At 35.5% G+C, this 21,829-nt stretch overlaps 1 protein-coding gene across 8 annotated transcripts in view; it reads left to right on the top strand.

Annotated features, from left to right (window-relative positions):
• ATM (ATM serine/threonine kinase) overlaps positions 1–21,829 on the top strand; it is a 118,407-nt gene that overhangs the window by 15,858 nt on the left and 80,720 nt on the right. For all 8 annotated transcript variants that reach the window (XR_011967446.1, XR_011967447.1, XM_072611179.1 and 5 more), the window contains exons 7-20: positions 3,102–3,340; positions 6,158–6,321; positions 6,921–7,090; positions 8,600–8,971; positions 9,523–9,717; positions 11,128–11,223; positions 11,435–11,660; positions 13,889–14,014; positions 14,973–15,098; positions 17,239–17,328; positions 18,186–18,354; positions 18,695–18,894; positions 20,258–20,340; positions 20,461–20,616. Coding sequence is in view for 6 of the 8 variants with exons in the window: in XM_072611179.1 (XP_072467280.1) it covers positions 3,102–3,340; positions 6,158–6,321; positions 6,921–7,090; positions 8,600–8,971; positions 9,523–9,717; positions 11,128–11,223; positions 11,435–11,660; positions 13,889–14,014; positions 14,973–15,098; positions 17,239–17,328; positions 18,186–18,354; positions 18,695–18,894; positions 20,258–20,340; positions 20,461–20,616 (2,412 nt within the window). In the remaining 2 variants the exon portion in view is untranslated. The remainder of the gene's footprint in view (positions 1–3,101; positions 3,341–6,157; positions 6,322–6,920; positions 7,091–8,599; positions 8,972–9,522; positions 9,718–11,127; positions 11,224–11,434; positions 11,661–13,888; positions 14,015–14,972; positions 15,099–17,238; positions 17,329–18,185; positions 18,355–18,694; positions 18,895–20,257; positions 20,341–20,460; positions 20,617–21,829) is intronic.

Below are 21,829 nucleotides of genomic sequence, written 5' to 3'. Positions count from 1 at the left end.
AACAAACCAAAACGTAATACAAAAGAAAATGATCTGCTCCATTCTGCGATCAAATTCTCTAGTTCTTTCTCTGGATGTGGAAGGCTTTTTTGTCTTAAGAGACCACTGGGAATTTTTAAAGTCCTTGCACTGTAATGAACTACTAAGTCTACCAGGAAAAATCCTTGCATACTATGGTTGTTGCTGTGTACAAAGTTCTCCTGGTTCTGCTCCTTTCACTCAGCATCAGTTCATATAAGTCTTTCCAGGCCTCTCTGAAGTCTTCCTGTTTATCATTTCTTATGGCACAATAGTATTCCATTACATTCATATACCACAATTTACTCATCCATTCCCCAATTGATGGGAATCCCCTTGATTTCCAGTTTTTGGCCACCACAAAGAGAGCTGCTATAAATATTTTTGTATATGTGGGACCTTTTCCCATTTTTATGGTCTCTTGGAGGTACAGTCCTAGAAGCAGTATTGCTGGGTCAAATGGTATGCACATTTTTGTAGCCCTTTGGGAATAGTTCCAAATTGCTCTCCAGAATGGTTGGATTAGCTCACAGCTCCACCAACAATGAATTAGTGTTCCAACTCTCCCACATCTTCTCCAACATTTATCATCATCCTATTTTGTCACGTTAGTCAATCTGAGAGGTATGATGTGGCATCTCAGAGTTATTTTGATTTGCATCTCTCTAATCAATAGTGATTTAGAGCATTTTTTCATATGACTATGGATAGCTTTAATGTCTTCCTCTGAAAACTGCCTGTTCATATCCTTTGACCATTTATCAATTGGGGAATGACTTGTATTCTTGTAAATTTGACTCAGTTCTCTATATATTTTAGAAATGAAGCCTTTATCCCAGACACTAGTTGCAAAAATTCTTTCCCAGTTTTCTGTTTCCCTCCTAATCTTGGTTGCATTGGCTTTGTTTGTGCAAAAACTTTTCAATTTAATGTAATGAAAATTATCTTTTGCACTTCATAATGTTTTCTATCTCTTGTTTAGTCAAGAATTCTTCCCTTCTCATAAATCTGATAAATACACTATTTCTTGCTCCCCTAATTCGTTTATAGTATCAATATTTATACCTAGATCATGTACCCATATGGACTTTTATTCTTGTGTACAGTGCCACATTGGTCTATGCCCAGTTTCCGCCACACTGTTATCCAGTTTTCCCAGCAATTTTTGTTGAACAGTGAGTTCTTATCCTAGAAGCTGGGATCCTTGGGTTTGTCAAACAGTAGATTATGCTATTCATTGATTACTGTGTCTTGAGTACCTAACCTATTCCACTGGCCTACCCTTTTCTTTCTTAGCCAGTACCAAATGGTTTTGATGATTGCTGCTTTATAACACAATTTGAGGTGTGGTAGAGCTAGACCACCTTCCCTAGCATTTCTTTTCATTAATTCCCTTGATATTCTGTACCTTTTGTTCTTCCAAATGAATTTTGATATTATTTTTTCTAGCTCTACAAAATAATTATCTGATAGTTTGATTGGTATGGCACCGAATAAGCAAATTAATTTAGGTATAATTATCATTTTTATTATATTGACTTGGCGCACCCATGAACAACTGATGTTTTTCCACTTACTTAGATCTGACTTTATTTGTGTGAAAAGTGTTTTGTAATTGTGTTCATGTAGTCCCTGGGTTTGCTTTGGCAGGTAGACTCCCAAATATTTTATAGTGTCTACCATAGCTTTAAATGGAATTTCTCTTTCTATCTCTTGCTGTTGGGCTTTGTTAGTAATATATAGAAATGCAGAAGATTTGTGTGAGTTTATTTTGTAACCTGAAATTTTGCCAGAGTTGTTTATAATTGATTTTTAATCAGGTCTTTTGCTTCCGTGACCATATTTTTATAGTTTACTCTCCTCCACATATTTTGTGATATTCCACATTGCTTTACTGTTCTTTGCACATAGCATCTATTTCCCTTCTTAGTGCCTTTGAACTGACTCTTCCTCATTCCTGGCATATTCTTTCTCACTTCTGCCTCTTGGTGTTCCTGAATTCTTGTGAGTCTTGGATCTGATTTTATTGAGAAGGAAATAATACCGTCTGACCCACACTCTTGGATCTGATTTTATTGAGCAGAAAATAATCCTGTCTGACCCACAATCTGGAAAAATCGCTTCATTGGCTGTAAGATGAATTGAAATGGGGCAAAACTTTATTGAGATTAATTAGAAGGCTTTTGCTATGGTCCAGGAAAGAGATGATGAGAGCCTGAACTAATATGACTATATTGGGTGGAGAGAATGAAATGGATGTGAGAGATGTCAAAGTAAAAAACAAAATTTGGAAATCGATTTGCATGTGTGGGGTGAGAGATAGGGAAGTTTCAAATGTAGGTGACTGGAAGGATGGTGGTACTCTCAGCACAAACTGAGGCCAAAGTCACAAAGTTTCTATTTTTTACAGCCCAGTGGTAGATACTGTGCACTATACAAACAAGTATAAGATGTAGACCTTGCCCTCAAGTAGCTCATGGTGTAGTTGGACAAATTAGATTTGGCATATCAAATAGCAGATAATTAAATACAGAACAATCAAGTTCATATTAGCATGAAGGAAGCTATAAATAGAATAGGAAGGAGGGTGATACTGGACAAAAGTAGGTATCATGGAAAAATCAAGAGGGTGTATGTGAAATGCTTTGGAAATCAAAATATTTAATGTGTGTAAAATACAAGTGGATAGCTATAAGCCGACACTAATTTGACTAAGAAAAAGCTAAGAAGAGTGAGCCCTTTGTATCCATAAATGGACCATTTCTTATCTGTGAACAGAGCCATTTGGACACATGGGGTTCTCCTGTAATTTTTCATTAATCAGCAAGCATTTATTAAATGTTTTCTGTGTGCTGGGCACTGTGAGACATTGGGGCTGCAAAGACACAAAATGAAATAGTCCCTTCCCATGGGCAGCTTATTTTCTTCTTAAGCTGAGGCACTAGCAATTTTGAAATAAATGTCGTCAGGCATTTCCATATTTGTGTAATTTCTTAATTGTCTTCAAGTTGATTGCATAAATAGCAAAAATCCATTTGTTTGTCTTTTGTATAATAACTAGTACTTGGTTTCTTATGTTGCAGGCAGGAAAAAAGCTCTCCAGGCTTGAATCATATTCTGGCTGCCCTTAATATCTTTCTCAAGGTCTTTGCTGTAAATTTTCGTATGCGAGTTTGTAAATTAGGAGAAGAAATCCTTCCTACTGTACTTTACATATGGTCTCAACAAAGACCAAATGATTCTTTGAAGGATGTAATTATTGAATTGTTTCATCTGCAAGTTCGTGTTCATCACCCAAAGGGAGCCAAAACCCAAGAGAAAGGTATAGGAATACCCTTTTTGTTATTGTTTTTAATTTGCTTACTCATTAAACTGTTTAGATCTAATTACGTCCAATTCAAATAAAGACTACAACCTTTTCCAGTTTGTCACTAAACAGCTATTGCCAGGTTGAGGGCACCTCTGAGGATTGGATTTGTGTCCCTAGTTTCTTTTATCTGATTGATATTTATCAATCAATATTTTTTTCGGAATTGTAAGGTTTCATTCTGTATTTTATCATCTAATAGACATTAATAAATGTCTACTTTGTATGTATCCTAGTGCTAGGCACTATAACTTAATAAGTAAAATTCACTGTACCTGTCAAGTCTGGTTGGAAAAATACAAGTAACATATAAAACAATGAAGAATAAGAGATTAAATGTTGAGTAATATATAATATGAAGGAACAGATTACAGACTTCTTATAGAAGGTAGAACCTGGGTTGATACCTAGAAGGATATTTAGCTAGAAAGGTATTTAACATTTGGTAGGCAGAAAAGAAAGAGCATGGACAAAGCCACAGTGGTAGCTTTGTCTCCAAACTTATATTTGTGGGAGACAGGACTGGTCTGATAAGTAGTACTTGAAGAAGTAGGAATTAAAAAGTTGGCCAGAGCCAAATTGCAGAGGTGTTGAAAACTGTACAGAGGAGTTGGCAGTTCTTTAGCAAAGGTGAGATATTAGAGATACTTAATCAGGGAAGTAACTTGGCAAAATAGGTGCTTTAAGTCTTATGAGAGTCCTGTGTCTGGTTTGGAGAGAAGATGAACGAAAGGTTGTAAATGAGATGTGAAATGATGAGAGTCTGGGTGGGAAAATGGTGATATTCTAAAGTAAGAATTGATGACAGAGAGATGAAGACAAGATGTTAGAGTAGCAGAAAATAATACTGTGAACTCTACCCCAAAATGTCCAAACAGATCAAGAAAAAAAATTACACTTAGATGTGAGGTACCTGTGGCCTTAAGGCCACATCTGGCCCTCTAGGTCAAGTGTGGCCCTTTGACTGAATCCAAACTTCACAGAACAAATCCCCTTAATAAAAAAATTTGTTCGGTACAACTTGGATTCAGTCAAAAGGCTACACCTAAGGATCTAGAAGGTCACATGTCTCCTCAAGGCTGCAGTTTCCTCACGGCTGGACTAGATATAGTCCTAATGGGGAAACTTAAGAAAAAAATAGGCACAGTGAGTTATTTTTGCATCCCATTTTGTCCCAGGGAGATAGAGAAATCTATGGATGCTGAGGAAGGGGTCTGGACCAGAGCAGTTGTGTGGAGCACTCCACTGGCCGGGAGAGGCTGACACCATAGTAAAAGGAGGTCTCAGATCCATATCTGGTCACTGCAGTGGAAGTAGCTGCCATTCATAGCTTTGTGGCCCATACCCAGTTCCAGATTACAGATCTGGACTGAGGAGAGGAAGGGTGGACTGAGGAGAGACATGTGGAAACAGTTGCTAGCCTTAGGCAGTGTATTGAGAGTAGACCAAGTTCAGAAGCAAGGGGTTGCAGTGTGGTTTAGACCCCAGGAGCAGAGTGGGGCCTCAGTTCCAGCTCCTAGCCCAGTCTGAAGTCTGTAGAAGAATAACCTAGTCAGACTCCCAGACCAAAGAGGAAGGAGCCTATACTTCTGTCATTCTGAAGCAGCAGAGCTCCTAGTTGGGTGAGAGAGACTGAGGCCAGCAGCAAGTCTAATGTTGCTCAAAACATAATCAGGTTGGAAATCTAAGACCAAGAGGGCAGCAGTCAGAATTTTCCTTGGCTCAGACTACTTTGGAAACCCTTTAAGCTGGCAGTTCTCAGCCAGAGCTGATCCTACAATCCTGGAAGAATATAACCCTTAATACCCAAAAAAACAAAGAGACCAGCCCAGACTTTCTCTCCAGAATTGTTCAAAGCCTGACCCTAACATCAAAAAAAAAAAAAAAAAAAAAAAAGAATTGACTGAGTGCCTACTGTAAGCTAGGCATCATGCTGAGGATTTTACAAATATTATCTCATTTGGTCCTCTTAACCTTGGTAGATTGGTGCTGTTATTATCCCCATTTTACAGTGAAGAAAACTGGGGCAGACTGTCATTACATGACTTGCCCAGGATCATACTACTAGAAAATATCTGAGGTTAGATTTGAATTCAGGTCTTCCTGACTCCAGGCCAAGTGATCTGTGCGCTATGGTGCCACCTAACTAACTTCTACCTTCAGACATTGAGTCTGAAGTCAGAAAACAGGCTAGAAAAATGAGCAAATAAAAAAAAAGAATCTCATTATAAAAGTCCAGGTAACCCTTGGATTTTTTTAAGCCTAAGAGACTAGGCTATCATGCCATTGATTCACTTCAGTTTAACTATCATGTATTGAGCCCCTACTGTGCACCAGGAACTATAGTAAGTGCTGGGGATACGAAAGCGCAGAGAAGTCATGTTAGCAAAGGGAACTATTGATTAATTGAGGAGTTGAGGAAGGTAATGACTTTAAGACTGGACATGTTGAGGGGACAGTAGTATATCCAGGAAATAATCATTTGCAAGTAGATAGCATTTATATAGTGTTTTTAAAGGTTTACAAATCACTTTACAAATATCTCATTCATCCTCACAACAATTCTGAGAGATAGGTGATAGAAAAGTCAGATTTGGAAATGAAGATGCCAGAGTCCCTCGTCTATGTTTTTCTCTGAATATAGCAACATAGATATATACATACACACTTATACACATATATATCTGTGTATACATATAGCAATATCTTTGTAGTTGGCGGTTGAAAATTGGAACTAAGATAAAGGTATATTTTTTGTATTTTTGTAAATAGGAGCTTATGAATCAGCAAAATGGCAAAGTATCTTATACAGCCTATATGATCTACTGTTGAATGAGATAAGTCATATAGGAAGCAGAGGAAAATATTCTTCTGGATGTCGAAATATTGCTGTCAAGGAAAATTTGGTTGAATTAATGGCAGATGTCTGTCACCAGGTATAATGACTCTTAACTATGTATGCCTTTTTTGTCCATAATGTTCCCTGTTAATTTTCCATCATATTTTTGTGAGAGAGAAACATAAAATTATTCTCCGTATGTTGTTTCATTTTTCCTTCATCTGTTCAACATGTCTTGAATAGCTGACATTTTCTTTACAGTAACTTCTTTCTAAATGTTCATTAGGTAGTGATTCTAGGTTGTTCTTTTCCCAGTTCAGCTCAATAAACAGTTTGAAGGCCTCTTGTTGGCATTTATACTATTCTGTTTTCCAGCAATATAGTCTGTAGGAGACTACAGACTTTATCTCTACTTTCCACATAGATGTTTTTGTTAAAAAGGTAAGTCTGCATTCTATGGAGAAGTGTAACTGCTATTAAGAATTTTCTCGATTTTTAAAAATTATTAATTGAAAAGCTTTGGCATTTTGCTTTATTAGAGATATCTTATTTTCTGTTAGTTAAATGTTCTTTGATAATTCTTCACTTGTCTGAGTGTTCCCTTATTAACTTTATTTTATTAGCTAGTTTTGTCTCAAATGTGAATGATGTGAAGAAAAAGTCCATTCTCTTCATGTGACTTTTTGTTTGAAACAGGTCTTTGGTGAGGATACCAGAGTCTTAGAAATCTCTCAGTCTTATGCCCCTTCACCAAGAGATTTTTGTGGTAGCAGTACACCAAGCAAAAGGAGAAAAATAGAATTAGGCTGGGAGGTTATTAAAGATTACCTTCAAAAGTCACAGAACGATTTTGACCTTGTGCCATGGTAAAGTACCTTAATGCTTTTTTCTTGTGCACTGTTTTCTTCAGTCCTATGTGTGGTATTATTAATAGTTCTGTTTAAAAGACTAGCCCATTGTTTACAAAATTGCTTTAAAAAGTTAAAGTGAGCAATTATGGTCTTGTTGCAAAAGAAAGCCACTTATTAGTCTACAATGATAATTTTTTATCTATTATTTGTAAACTAACTTATTAGCTCTGCAAACTAAACATAACCAACTGTTGAATGCAGTGCTATTTTGGCTTTGATTCTTAGAGGAGGTCTTTAGGCTCTATGTGTAATTTTTTTTGTAGTTAGTCACCATTTTAATCTTCATAGTAGCATTTATATAGCACCCACTGTGTACTAATTTGACACTGTGCTAAAACACTTCAGTATATATCTCATTTGAAACAACAACCTTGGGAGGTAGGTGCTGTTATCCCCATTTTATAGATGAGGAAAATGAGTAAACAGAGGTTACTGACTTGCCCAAAGTTACATAGCTATTAAATACCTAATTGCCTTTTTTTCTTCTTATATTCCCAACCATCATAATTAGTGTGTAGGTGTCTGAGAAAACATATTAGATGGAGAAAAATAATCTTCTCCTCTTCAAATTATTTTGGTTTTGTTTTATACATGGTATCGTTCCTGTAAAATGTAAACTCTTTGAGTGCAGGGGCTATTGTATTTCTGTTGTTTCATCTTTAACACTTAGTACAGTGCCTTGATATAATAGGCACTTAATTAAAGTTTCTTGATTTAGTTGAAAAGCATTTCAGAGGACTTACAGTCCTCAGGCCAGTTGAATTGTGGTAATGGACTTACTGTCCTGGGCTTTGACATTTTTCTTTCCATTCTATTTTCTGGGTACTAAGTTACTACTTAAAGGAAAAACAACTTAAATGTTTTTTTTTTTTAAATAATTTGGAATCTATTTCTTGGGCATTTGGTATGGTGTAGAGAGTGATGCAAATGGAATAACAAGATCTGGTTTCAAATCTGTTGTCTCACATTTAGTAGCCATATACCATGGACAAAGACATTAAACTTCTCAACTACAGTTTCCTTTTCAGTATAATAGGGATAATATTGCTTTATTTATAGGGATGATGTGAGTCTCAAATGAGATACATTTATTCAACCCATATCCATTAAACATTTTTCATGCGCCAAGTGCTAGGATGAAAAACTGAAACAAACTGCCCCTCCTTCAAAGGAGTTTACATTTCACTTGGTGCAAAAACATGTACACAGATAAGTCAGCACAACCTGTATGCGTAGTGAATACAAAGTAATTTGGGCAGATTCAGAGAAGCAATTGTGTCTTTTTCTCTGCCTGTTTCCTCATCTATAAAATGATTGTTTTAATGCCTACTTCATAGAATTGTGCAGATCAAATGAAATACTCTGTGATAGAGTACTTTGTAAAACATGAGATAATATATGTGCTATTACTATTATTACGAATTATTTCAAATTTTTCAAATTAATCATCTTGCCTTTTTTAAGGTTGCAGATTGCAACACAGTTAATAGCAAAGTATCCTGAAAGTTTGCCTGACAGTGAGCTTGCGCCATTATTGACGATACTGCACCAGCTTCTATCCCAGCAGCGACGAGGGGAACGTATTCCGTATGTGTTAAGATGCCTCATTGAACTTGCATTATGTCAAGGCAAGAAATTGGATCTGGAAATCGCACATAAGTCTGATCTTCTTAAACTTTGGAATAAAATTTGGGCCATTACCTTTCGCAGCATAAGTTCTGAACAAATACAGGCTGAAAACTTTGGCTTACTTGGTGCCATAATTCGAGGAAGTTTGGTTGAGGTTGACAGAGAACTATGGAAAATATTTACAGGATCAGCTTGCAGGCCTTCTTGGTAATGATAGTATATTGTACTTCTACTTATAAATTTAGAATTTTCTTTTTTGTAGATCTGATATAATATACCTGCAGTTTCACTGAACAGTTTTCTCTTGAAGTTTTCTTTACTTCATGAGATTTTGTAGTTTGGCCATGAAAACTATAATCATAATCCATGTGATTTTGACTTCAACAGAGGTAAAGAGATAGTTGCAGAGGTAAAGAATTTCTTCTGATTTGGATCCAACTTGTAATTTGTTGCTTGTTTATTCAGAGAGTAATCCTCAATCCCCTAAATTATTTTGACCATAGATTCAAAGGAATTATTATTTCTCAAATAATTATTTTGTTTCTCAGATAATTATTTTTTCATTCCAAGGATAATAGAGACTATTTAATTCATTTACTTCCTGGAAATCATGATATCCATTATCATGGCTCTTACAATTTGAGATTGTTCAAAACCAAGATATGACAGATTTAAGTAATTTGCCAAGAAACATAGTTATGTTCTTTTAATGTGTAATGATTACATTCTCCTTAACATAAATTGTCCCTCTTTTTAAGTCCTGCAGTATGCTGTTTATCATTAGCCTTGAGATCCTGCGTAGTTCCAGAAATGTCAAAAGTAGGAATGGATCAGATTTTTTGTGAAGTAAATCAGGGTTACTCATTAAAAGAGTTAATTATGAAGTGGCTGCTCTTCTATCAGTTAGAAGATGACATGGAAGAAAGTACGGAACTCCCTCCAGTTCTTTGCAGGTAATTTCTTTTAAGAAGAAAGCTGCATTACATTTTATTTTAACATTAATAGGCATATTGTTGGTCTATGATAACCATAAGTCTTAGAAGAGTAAAGAGTTAGTAAGCCTTTATCATCTATCAACAAGCATTTTAAAGTGCCTACTATGTGCTAGATGCTGGAGATACAGAGACAAAATTTTAAATAGTCCTTGCCTTCAAGGAGTTTATATTATTTTGTTGGAACAGACAACATGTACATTCATAATAAGATTATTCAAAATAAACACAAGTTAAATTTCAAGGTAGAAGGGAAATTATTTTGGGGGGATGAAGAGCAGTGTTGTGAAAATGGTGAAATTAGAGCAGAGTCTGAGTAAAAACCAACCATGGGATTCTAAGAAGTGGTTTTGCAAAGGTGATACAGTCCAGAGTGATTAAATTAAAAGTGATAATTATCATCCAGGGATAATGTTTGAAAGTCTTGTCTTGAAATTTATTCAAAGTAGGCCCTGCTTATTATGTTTTTAGATTGTATCAGGCAATAGTGATATAGAGTTATAAATGAAAAACAAAGGTATTTACATTCTATGGGGGAAATAACATGCCTACAGAAGAGTAAATACGAAGTAATATCATAGGAGTGCACTAATAACTAAGGGGAATCAGAAGAGGTAGCATTTGAACCTTGAAGGAAGCTAGGAATTTTAAGATGTACACAGTGGCAGTTAAGTCTTTGCTTATAGGCATCTCAAATTCATTATGTCCAGAAATAGAACCTATTATGCCTTCTCCCTTCCCTTCCCTACCTTTCCTATTCTCATCTGTCATATTTCTTTTGAGGATACCACAATCCTAAATCACTCAGATCAAATTCTGGGAGTCATCCTCAGTTCCTCACTCTTTCATATCCCACCACCAATATTTAATTATTATCCAGTCTTGTAAATTCTACCTCCACAAAATCCCTCATATCTTTACCCTTCTCTTGACTCACGGTGCCATAATTTTAATTCAGGTCCTCATTGTTCCTTGCCTAGACTCTGGTGATAGTCTCCTAATTGGTTTCCCTGCCTCACATCTTTCTGCTACACTCAGCTGACAAATGGATATTCCTGAAACACAGATCTGATGATATCTTCCCCATCTCTGTTCAGGAAATCCCAGGGGCCATAGTCCTTTACAGTATGTATAGCCTCAGCCTATCTTTCTAGGCTTATTGTGCACCGTTTCTCTTCAGAGACTTAGTAGATTAACAGAAATGACTTCCTAGTGGTTCCTTTTACACCACACTTTCTTTTTTCTTATTTTGTATTTCCTGCCTGAATTTCTTTGTCTCTCTCTCCTTTGCATGCATAGAGGCAGCAGTTCTTTTAATGTAGTTGTTGAAACATACTTATAGAACTCAAGTGAACAATTTCTTCTCTACAGCGACTTTCCTCATCTAGCCCTGGAGTCAATTCTTGTGAGTCTCACCATGAAGCATTGTAAAGGGGCAATGGATTTTTTCCAGAGTGTGTCTGAATGGTATGTAAATTGGGAGATTTCTGTGTTGCCTAGAACAAAATTCTGTAATTTGAACTGCCTCTTCTTAAATTTAAAGTCATTTATTGAGCCCTTCCCAGCTGTAAAGATTTTTCTTGCCATCAGGTGATAGAGACCTATATGATTTTGGTATTGAAAGGTCTGTTTATTTGTGATAGCCTGACCATAAAACTAAGGCCTTATTTTCTTACAGTGAGCAGCAGCAGAAAAGCAAAATGGAGGCCACATTTTTAGAAGTAGAAGAGCTATACCTTCAGACAACTTTTGATCAGATGGATTTTTGTACCAATATCATGGATGGTACGCCTGAAAAAATCCAGGCTAGTGCTGGACTTTCTGTCCATCAGAATCTAAAAGAAACACTAGATCGCTATCTTCTGGGATTGTCTGAACAGCTTCTAAATAATTATTCCTTTGAGGTAAGACTTAAAGATAAATTTAAATCTGCAACTTTGACCAATGATTTTTTTTCCATATTGGATTACAGTGTTTTTTGGGGCCCTGAGTAGGAAAGGCTGGAAAGAATCAGTAGTATAAGAAAATGCTATCTTTTTTTTAAAATAATTTATTTGTTTTCAGTTTTCTACAATCATTAAGAAAATGCTATCTTTAGAGGAGAGGAAATACAGCTGAGGGGGGAAACAGGCTAACAAGTATGAAGTTACACTTGTGTTGTGCCAGTCACAGTCACAGAATCTCCAAGTTAGAAGTTATTTAATCCAACTGGTTCCTGAACAAGAGTCTACTTTGCAGCACTAAAAGTGGTCATTCAGGCTCTGCTCTTGAGGCAGCTTCTTTTACTCCTGGACAACTCCTATTATTAGGAAGTATTTCCTAGTATCAAGTGCAGAATTCATCTCTCTTCAGTTTTCACCCATTTTCCCTAACTCTACCTTCTTCCATATCATAACCATTTAGGTCATTGAAGAGTAATAATAATGATGATGATAAGAAGACTAGCCAACAATTATAAATTACTTTACAATTTTCAGAGCACTTTTTACATTTTTATCTTCTTTGGTGCATGAAGTCCCTGAATTCAAGTAGTCTTTTCAGGAAAAAATGTGCAGACTTTCCAGACATTTGATTGGCAGAGTGGCATAATCAAAGTGAGGTTTTATGAAGATTAGTATGGTAGTGGGAGGCATGAATGAACGAAAGAGCATTCATTAAGCACTTACTATGGGGAAAGCACAGTACTGAGTGCTTGGATTATGAACAGAGAAACAAGATAGTTCTTGTCTTGGGACATATTCTTTTGGGGGAGACAGCACATAGAGGAGGTTTTAGCCGTAAATCACATGGAAAGTTCCCGTGGACCTTAGGGTACAGTGGCAAAACAGATGTTAATGCATCTTTTTAAATGTCATTTCCATTGATGAAAACTATGTCTGTTCATGGTGTTGAACCATCTGACTATGTAGGGAGGAGATGTGTGGATAACTGCATCTGCTCTCCACCTCCAACCCCTTTCCAACTTACATTTAATTATTTTGGTTATACTTACTTATAAACATGTTATCATCTCCAATAGAACGTAAGTTCCCTGGGGTCAGGGAACTTCATTTTTGCTTATTTATATTGTCAGTGACTAGCACAATGACTGGCACATACTAGGTTCTTAATAACTATTTGTTAATTGATAATGGAAAAACTAAAAAAAGAAATCTAAAGAACTTAGCTGGAGTGAGAGGTGGAAAAGTACTAAATTGGAAGGAAGGGTCAGGGTTTATTCATGAGAAATGTAAAGAGAAATGTTTTTTATGAGAATTCTGAAACCAGATTAGAGAAATAATTTCTTATGTCTCTTCATTTTTGTTACATGAAATTTGCAGACCACTCAAGGGAACAGAGAAAGGTGGAAAGGAGAATAGCAGAAAACCTCAGGAGTTCTATGTCTGCCTCCTCATTCTTACAACTCAGAAAGGCTAAGAAAAATGAGCTCATAAAGACCCTGCACTTGACCATTTACACTTCTTTGTCATGTAGTCCAGTTTCTAAATACTTCTTTATTTTAATTAAAAACAATTCATCAGTGCTACAATAACTGTACTGTAAGAAAAGATAATATTTGATAATTGTTTTGTTCATTCCATAAAGTGTCTATTACACTAAGGCTAAACATTAGGGGAGTTAACAACCTAAGTAAAACCAGTCTGTCTTTTCTTAGAGCTTATAGTCTCAAGCAGGGATATCAGACACGCAGACACAGACACACACACCCTCCCACAAATGGCTTTAGTCACAGTACAAAGTGTTACATTTTAAAAGCTCTGTGTGGAGCCTGAGGATGGTCTTAATGTCTTGTGCTACTTTAGTGCTGCATGGAGCATGTCAAATAGTGAAGTTGAAATACCAATATATATAATGTTTGGCTAGTAGAATGTGTGTATTTATCTTTGTCTTGATTGAGCAGATTAAGGCCTAGAATCTTTGGATCAGAATTTCTTTCAACTATGAGACTTGTAAAAAAATGTTCACAAACATAAGCCAATACTTTTTACAATTTACTTGCAGCCATAAAACTGGTTCATTTAAAATATAGTCACAGGATACTTAACCAGCTTAGTCACAGGATTCTTAACTCCAGAGCAATACCATGTTAACAGAAACATACTTTGTGTTTATGCTTCTGGTTTGTTCCAAGACTGTAAGGTCAGAAGCTTTTGTCCGATGTTCGAGTCTTTTGGTGGGTGTTCTTGGCTGCTATTGTCATGCAGGTATATTATCTGAAGAAGATGCATATCAATCAAGATTGTTCCAGAATGCCAAGGTAAGAAAATATAAGCCGAGACTTTTTTGATAAAATTTTTAATAGTATTTATTTCATGAACAGTTGATTTATTTGATAGGAAGTTGGCATTTGAGAAATTTGTTTATAATGATGATGATGATGATGATACTAGCCAACATTTATAAACATTTACTGTATGTCAGGTATTGACAAGCACTTTATCGTTATCTCATTTGTTCATAACAGCTTTGTGCAGTAGGTGCCATTATTATCCCCATTTTACAGATGAGGAAATTGAGGCAAACAAAAATTAAGTAATTTGCCCAGTATCACATAACTAGTAAGAGTCTAAGTATGAATTTGAACTCAAGTTTTCCTGGCTGCAAGCCTTTTGCTCTGTCTTCTGTACCATCTAATTGCCCCTTATCTATACAGTGAGTTTATACTCATTGGTCTCTGAGGTCCTTCCACTTTTAAATTTGTGTTCCTGTAATCATTTGATCTCATATATGTGATTGCATATTCTGTTCTGCTTATAGGAAAATCTGTATAACCCAAATATCTAAGCTTTAATTCATTTGCACAAGCTTTGAGTATGCTTATATAATGTGCATTTTCTTTAATTTTTAGACTTGAAATTAATTACTTTAAACCTAGTCACAGATTAATATCAAGTTGTTCATTTGCCCAGTGATAATCCCTAATTAATATTTTTTTATGGGTATAATGAAATTGGTCTTTGAAGGCTCAGCTACTTTTTCCCTCTCTTTGGATACTATCAGTTTTGTAGGTAAATTGAAAAGTACTATGGAGTCCTATCCACAATTTTTTTTCTTCATGAGTTTTAGTTCTGTGATATTAACAAGTTGAGTTTCCTAATGCATCTTTATCAAAAAATTCAGAGACCTCTCCAAGAAAGTTAGATTTCTGTTGATGCATTTTACTTGAGTTGTTTCTGATATGTTTTTCTGTGTATCCCATTTCTGTCCTTTAATAGTCTCTTATGCAGTGTGCTGGAAAAAGCATTACTTTGTTTAAAAGTAAGATAAATGAAGAATCTAGAATTTGCTCATTGAGGACTATGATGTTGCTTTGTACCAGCTGCTTATATAATTGTACAAAGGTAAGATTCCTTTTGGTTAATGTTTTAACTTTTTAGTTTCCTTAGCAATTTGGAATATCTAGTTGACTATTTATTGCTAGCATTTTAGTTATTTTTTTTAGTCACAAAATTATAAATTCAATTTAAAACTAGATGGAAAATACACCTTAGGTTCAAGTGAATAAAGCAACTAAATTGTGGGCTAAATATATTGAAAAATTTTGTCCTTTTTATTAAATTTTCTGAGATAATTCTGCTACACAGAATAAAATACAAAACTGATTTAATAGCTAGCATTTTTTTCAACCATGTATTTTGTCTCTGCTATATACAGGGCAATAGGGTAGGCTGTAGGCCTTACGAGAAACAGAAGGATGAATATGAGGTACTGGCTGCCCTCCAGGGCCTTTATTCTACTTCAGTATTTAATTTTGTTAGAGGTAAATGGGTTAAACTGACTGAAGGGCTAGGTTGAGCAAGGTAGGCCTGGGCATTGGCATAAGGCCTATGAAAGATGATTCCCGTGTTCCCTTTCCATTTTAGGTATGTAATAGACCAACAAGCACTTAATAGGTGCGTACTGTTAAGTGAGTAGGCCTGGGCTACACAAAGTCAAAAATGAAATAAGCCTTACTTTCAAGGTGCTCTGGATTCTGTTAGAATCTGTCTTAGAACATAATGCACATGTGTGGTTAAGAGATTGTCCTATACATTATTGTGAGGGAGAGAATGGTTCATTTTGATGTAGTATAAGGAACTATATGAAATGATGACAGTGTGTATGATAGGGAAGTAAGAATTAGAGAGCAATCAATCAAGTAGATAGATAACCTACTGTATTCTAGGCACTGGTTCAATGCTGTAGATGCAAAGACAAAAACATGAAATAATCCTTGCTATCCAACAGTGTATATTTACATTCTCTTGGGAGAGAGCATAGACACTGTGTGTATTCAGAGTAAATAAATATACATGCATGCATTTATAGACATGTGTGTATATATTTGTATACACACAGAATCAGTACAAGATAAATACGAGGTTGTTAGCTGCAAGGTGTTTTGTGAGGGAAGGAAGGAGGGTGCTAGCATTTGGAGTGACCAGAAAAGGCATTATGTACGAGGTGACACCTGAAGTGTGTCTTGAAGGAAATGAGGGATTCTTGGCATAGAGCAAAGACATGACGAGGGCGATAGAGTGTTTTGTATGAAGAATAACAGGAAGGCTACTTTGGCAGGTCTGTGGAGTTTGGGAAGGGAGGTCATGGATATTGAGACTGGAAAGATAGATTGGGAACAAGTTATGAAAGGCTTTTAATGTCCCGCAGAGTAGTTTGTGTTTTAACATAGAGGGTGCCCAGGGAAATTTATGCAGAAAGTGTTGTGGTCAAACCTCCCCCGAAGAAAAGTAATTGAGGAATGGTGAACTCTGCTGCTTTTGTTAAGGGGCTGTTGCCTCGATTACTATTAACTTCTAAGAATCTGTCAGCATCTTGGGGTTTATTAGTCCTGACCTTATTCAGGGTAAAGGTAACCAACAAAGAACTGACCTTACTGCCTGAAATGGCCAGTCAGATGCAATTCATATTAACAACTGTAATATATTGTTTAATAATTTTCAGCTTTATTGGAAGTATAACTGGGAATCAACTAAAATTGACCAGGATATAAATGTAGAAAAGAAATTTTGGGCAACTAATTCTTTGTTGAGATAACTGCCCTTGATATCAGCAGCATAGATTTTTAGCCATGTAATAGTGAGTTTTATTGTGCGCAAGGAGGAGGAGGATGAAAAAGGATTGATTTTTAGAATTATGTCATTGGGTTGTTTAGAGTCAGTAGCTTTTATTTATTTGACTACTTATGTAGTAGAATGAAGAAAAGGTACAGTGAAACTTACATAATAGACATATTTATTCATAGCTATTTATAAATGAGGACTTTTTTTTACTATTTTTGAAGCAATACTTGCATATATGTATGTATATAGTATGTAGTTATGTAACTTCATATGGAAATCTTCCATATTTTTTGCCATATACTCTCAATCTTACAGAGAACTCCTAAGGCAGAAGAAAGCCATTTTTGTCTTAAAACAAAAAGGTTCAAATTTGCTATAACTTAGATGCAAATCTCCCCCCCCCCTTTTTTTTTCCTTATAGCACAAGCCAAACAAGATTGTATCTGGCCTTTTTCTGCGTTTGTTAACATCAAAGTTGATGAATGACATTGTGGACATTTGCATAAATTTAGTAAGTATGCTTCTAATCGTTAAATATTTAAAAAAAATTTTTTTTTTTTGTAGCTGTGCTTTTAACATGTTACAGCTTTGTGACTTGGTATGAGCCATTTTCCCTCTTTAAACTTCACTTAATTCCATATTTCATAATTCACATGGTCAAATTTTTTTCAAATATCTAACCCTAAGTAATAATGCTGTTAACTGGTATTTGTATTGAACTTTGAGTATCTCAAAGGTATGATTTCCTTTGACCTTCATAACAATCGTCCAAGGAAGCTGAGATTCAAAGAGATCAATGATTTTCCCCTGGTTATCTAAATAATATGTATCAGAGACAAAATTGGAGTCTCCAGCCCTAAGCATGGCCCTGTTTCTTCTTTACTGTGCACCTTCACCGCGTCCCTCCTGTTCTACTCTAAGGTCTTTGCCTGTGAGAGGAAAAGTGTCTCATCCACTATTCATATTATCTTGTATTCTTACAGAGAGTTTAGTACCCAGTTAAATTTCTGTTTTCACAGAAATATTCTTTAGTTCATTTTCCCTTACTTTCCAGATGATAATCAAGTCTCTGGAGCAGCCCTGATTTCTTTATATCTCACTTAAATGCAAACTATCTTTATGTTGTTATAAAGAAGCAATCAGTCTTGCATTTTTATTTTCTAGGGTTTTAGAAAAGTGTATTCATTTATATCAGTTTCATCAATTGAAATGTGGAGGTGAAAACATGGATAATTAACATTTTATTTGCACATCAAAAAGAAGTTAACATTTTGACCTGGATATGGAGTTTTTTGCTCTTTAAACTTCTGTGCAGTTTTCTATTAGAAGCAATATCTGTTAGAGCAATTTAATTTCTGTTCTTTGAAGGCATCCCTTACTAAAAGGCCATTTGATTCTGGAGAAGTAGAATTAAAGGAAGACGATGTTGATGGAAACCTAATGGAAGCAGAAGATCAGTCAACCATGAACCTATTTGAATCTGATAGCACTAATATTAATAATACTAATGAATCTGGAGAGGTACAAAATACATTTGGTGAGTGGATGCTTAATATTACTTTTTATTCATCTTAGCTACTCATTTTGCTATAGAAAGGATGTAATGATTGAAATGGTATTGGTTTTTAACAGCTTTTCTTGTAACACAAGTTACTGGAATTGGCATTTTCTTGTACCCTTTTAATGATAGGATGCATTCTGGCCATGATGCTAGATTTTAACTTACTACATTAGAATTTCATTTGAACTGTGTTGGTAGTTGTTAAAAATAGATACATCTGAGTAAACACTTCAGAAATGTTATTGCTTTATTTTTCATTTTGAGAACTCAAGAAATCTGCCTCTTCATGAATTGAGCCAGCACATTTTGTTTTCAGGTGCAATAAGCCCTCTTGCTGAAGAACATTTGACAAAGCAAGATCTCCTTCTTCTTGACATGCTAAAGTTCTTGTGTATATGTGTAACTACAGCTCATTGCCATACAGTATCTTTTAGAGCATCTGACATAAGGAGGGAGTTGTTGAAGCTAATTGAACCAAGCATACTAGACACTTCTAAACCTCTCCACCTGCACATGGTGAGTCATGTATTATGAAATGGGTCTTAGATTTTTCTGTTACTGGTTGTTGCAGTATATCTTTGATTCTAAAAGTCTAATAAATCACACATATACACACACAATCATTGTTGATGGGAAATTGCTCTCAGAGAATAAAACTAGAATAGTTTGTAACAATGCTCTTCTATTTAAGCATTGTTGATAGGAAATTGCTTTCAGAGAAATAAAACCAGATTAGTTTGTAATCAAATTCTCTTCCATTTAAAATGTCTTTAAAACTTTTTCAAGCAGGAATTTTAACACTGAACCTAAGTTATCACCTTGGATAATCTAGGGTTATATTTTTTCAGGTGCAATTATTATGTGATGCTTAGACTAGGAATTATTTATTTATTTTTTTGTATCATATACCCCCTTTGTTGGTCTGGTCAGACCTTTGGATCCCTTCTCAGGATAACGTTTTTAAATATGTAAAATTGAAAACATAGTATTGCCAAGGAAATCAAAGGCTAGTGAAAATAAAGATGAAATTTTTTTCCCCCATCCAAGTTCAGACTCCCTGAATTGTTTCTGCAGACCATGGATCGACAGTGGTGAACTCCTGCTTTTAGATTCTTTGTTGAATATGAACATATACTGAATCCTAGCATACCTGGCTTTACATCATTTATTTACTGCTATCCTCTGTTTGTGAAAACAATTTGTATGTTTCCCAAAGCTTCTTAAGAGGCTAACTTTTAGCTCTAGAAAGACTTAAAAAGATTATATGGCTCTCTCTTGCCCATTTCCATTTTCTGGATTCATTGGGCAAAGTTGTGTTGTAGAGGAAAGAACCCTATCCCTGGAGTAAGAAGGCCTGATCCTTGCTAGCCAAGTAAACCTACACAAGTTACTGAACTTCTCTATAAAATTAGACTAGTAATACCAGTGCTATGTATCAGAATTTTGGTGAGGAAACTTTCATAAACTTTAATAGTTTTATTTCTAAAAGTTAGTTGTTCATAAGATCCTAGTATCTGAGGGGAACTCAGAGATCATCTAGTCCAACCCTTTGATTTTTACAGATAAGATGTAGAGTGACTTACCCAGAGTTGAACAGGTAGAAAGTATAAAATCTGAGAGTGTCTTAGGGCTTCTCCAAATCTTCTGCTTTTTACACTGTACAATCTTGGCTCCTGTTGTGGTGGCTGCACCTTGGACTCAAGCATAATTTGTAGTGTGGGAGTAGGGCATAAGTGCAACATTAATCTTTGTTATTTCTTGTCTGTGCAAAGACATTTATTTTTAGACATTTACTGTAAAGACATTTACACAGGGGACATTTTACGTATATTTCTGTCTTACGTAAAATATATAAAAACATTTTTTCATTGTACCTTAGTACTTGGTGCTTTTAAAGGAACTCCCAGTTGAAGAACACCCCCTGCCAATGGAAGAAGTTTTTGAACTTCTGAGGCCTCTTTCGTAAGAAATTGAATCCAAATTTAAAATTAACTGTAATTTATTTATTTGTTGCTACTTTATTTGTTGCTATACTTATAATTTTTCTTTTCTTTTTTTTTTTTAAAAAACAACGTAACATAGCAATGTGTGTTCTTTGTATCGTCGTGACCAAGATGTATGCAGAGCAATCTTAAGCCACACTCTTCCAATAATAACAAATCTGGGTCAACATAGTTCAGATGTAGAAAACACAAGGAATGCTCAAGGACAATTTCTGACAGTTATAGGAGCTTTCTGGTAGGTATAAACTTATGAAATAATTTTGTTCTCTTCCTATCTGGAATTGTAAATGGAGATTTTTGTATTAATGTTATCTTTTTTTTTTTTAAACTAGTTTATTCCAGCCACTGATAGATATTTAGTTCATGTATTTTCCTCCTTTTAACCCTTGAACAACTTCTTTTTGATTGTTTAGATTTTTTTATTTTAAAAATAGATTTAGTATATAAGTTCTGGAATTTTTTAATCAATCATATAATGTGTGGATCATAGGACAAAAGATTTAGAATCAAAAAATGTTCTCAGTAGTTATGTTCCCACTCCATCATTTTACAAGTGAGGAAACTGTAGCTCAGAGAGGTTAAGTGACTTATCCAGCCATACTGCCTCCATCAGTAGATGGTGGGTAAGAGAAACCTCTGCAGCAAGACTTACCTGTTATTTTGGATGTCCTCCTAACTATCAATGGCAAGAAACAAATATGACATAAAAATCAACACCAGTTATTGTTAAGTGAAGTTTTATTTAATAAGCATTTTTAAGTGCTTATGATGCACCAGGCACAGTGCTAGGCTCCAGGGATGCAAGGCCGAAAGAAAATCATCTCTGGCTTTAAGGAGCTTATGTTCTGCTGGAGGAAACAGATAATTAAATATCACATGCACATACATGTACTTACATACACACATGTGGGTAAGACAGATAATAAGGAAGAGAATGGGAAGGGCTTCGTGAAAGAGGCAGCACCTGAACTGAGCCTTTGAAGGTAGCTAGGAATTTGAAAAAGTAGACATGAAGAATATTTATGGTATGAGTACAACCTCTCTGACAAGGTAAAGACATGGAAGAGGGAAGTTTTTACAAGGAATGCCAAGTAAGCCAGTTTTGTTGAACTGTAGGTCGTCAAGAATTGTGAAATCAGTCTAGAAATACTGGTATGAGCTGGAATGGTAGGGGCTTTACTGAATAGATGTTTTTGTGTCATCCTAAAAATAATGAGAAACTTTTGAATTTTCCTGAGTGGGAATGCTGATGTTTTTCTGTTGATTGGAAAGGAAAAGACTTAGCGGCCGGGAGGATGTCACAGTAGTCCAGGGCCTGAACAAGAGAAGAGGTAGTATGACTAGAGAGAGAGAGGGGTGACTGCTAGTGAGGTGGTAGGCAGCTGCTTAGATGTGAGACTGAGTAAAAGGGAAGAGTCAATGTTAACTCCAGATTTGCAATCCTGGGT

The sequence above is a fragment of the Notamacropus eugenii genome, chromosome 5, assembly GCF_028372415.1.
Source record: "Notamacropus eugenii isolate mMacEug1 chromosome 5, mMacEug1.pri_v2, whole genome shotgun sequence".
Lineage (NCBI taxonomy): Eukaryota > Metazoa > Chordata > Mammalia > Diprotodontia > Macropodidae > Notamacropus > Notamacropus eugenii.
Note: the sequence above shows the minus strand (reverse complement) of the source record. Positions and strands in the feature narration are given on the sequence as shown.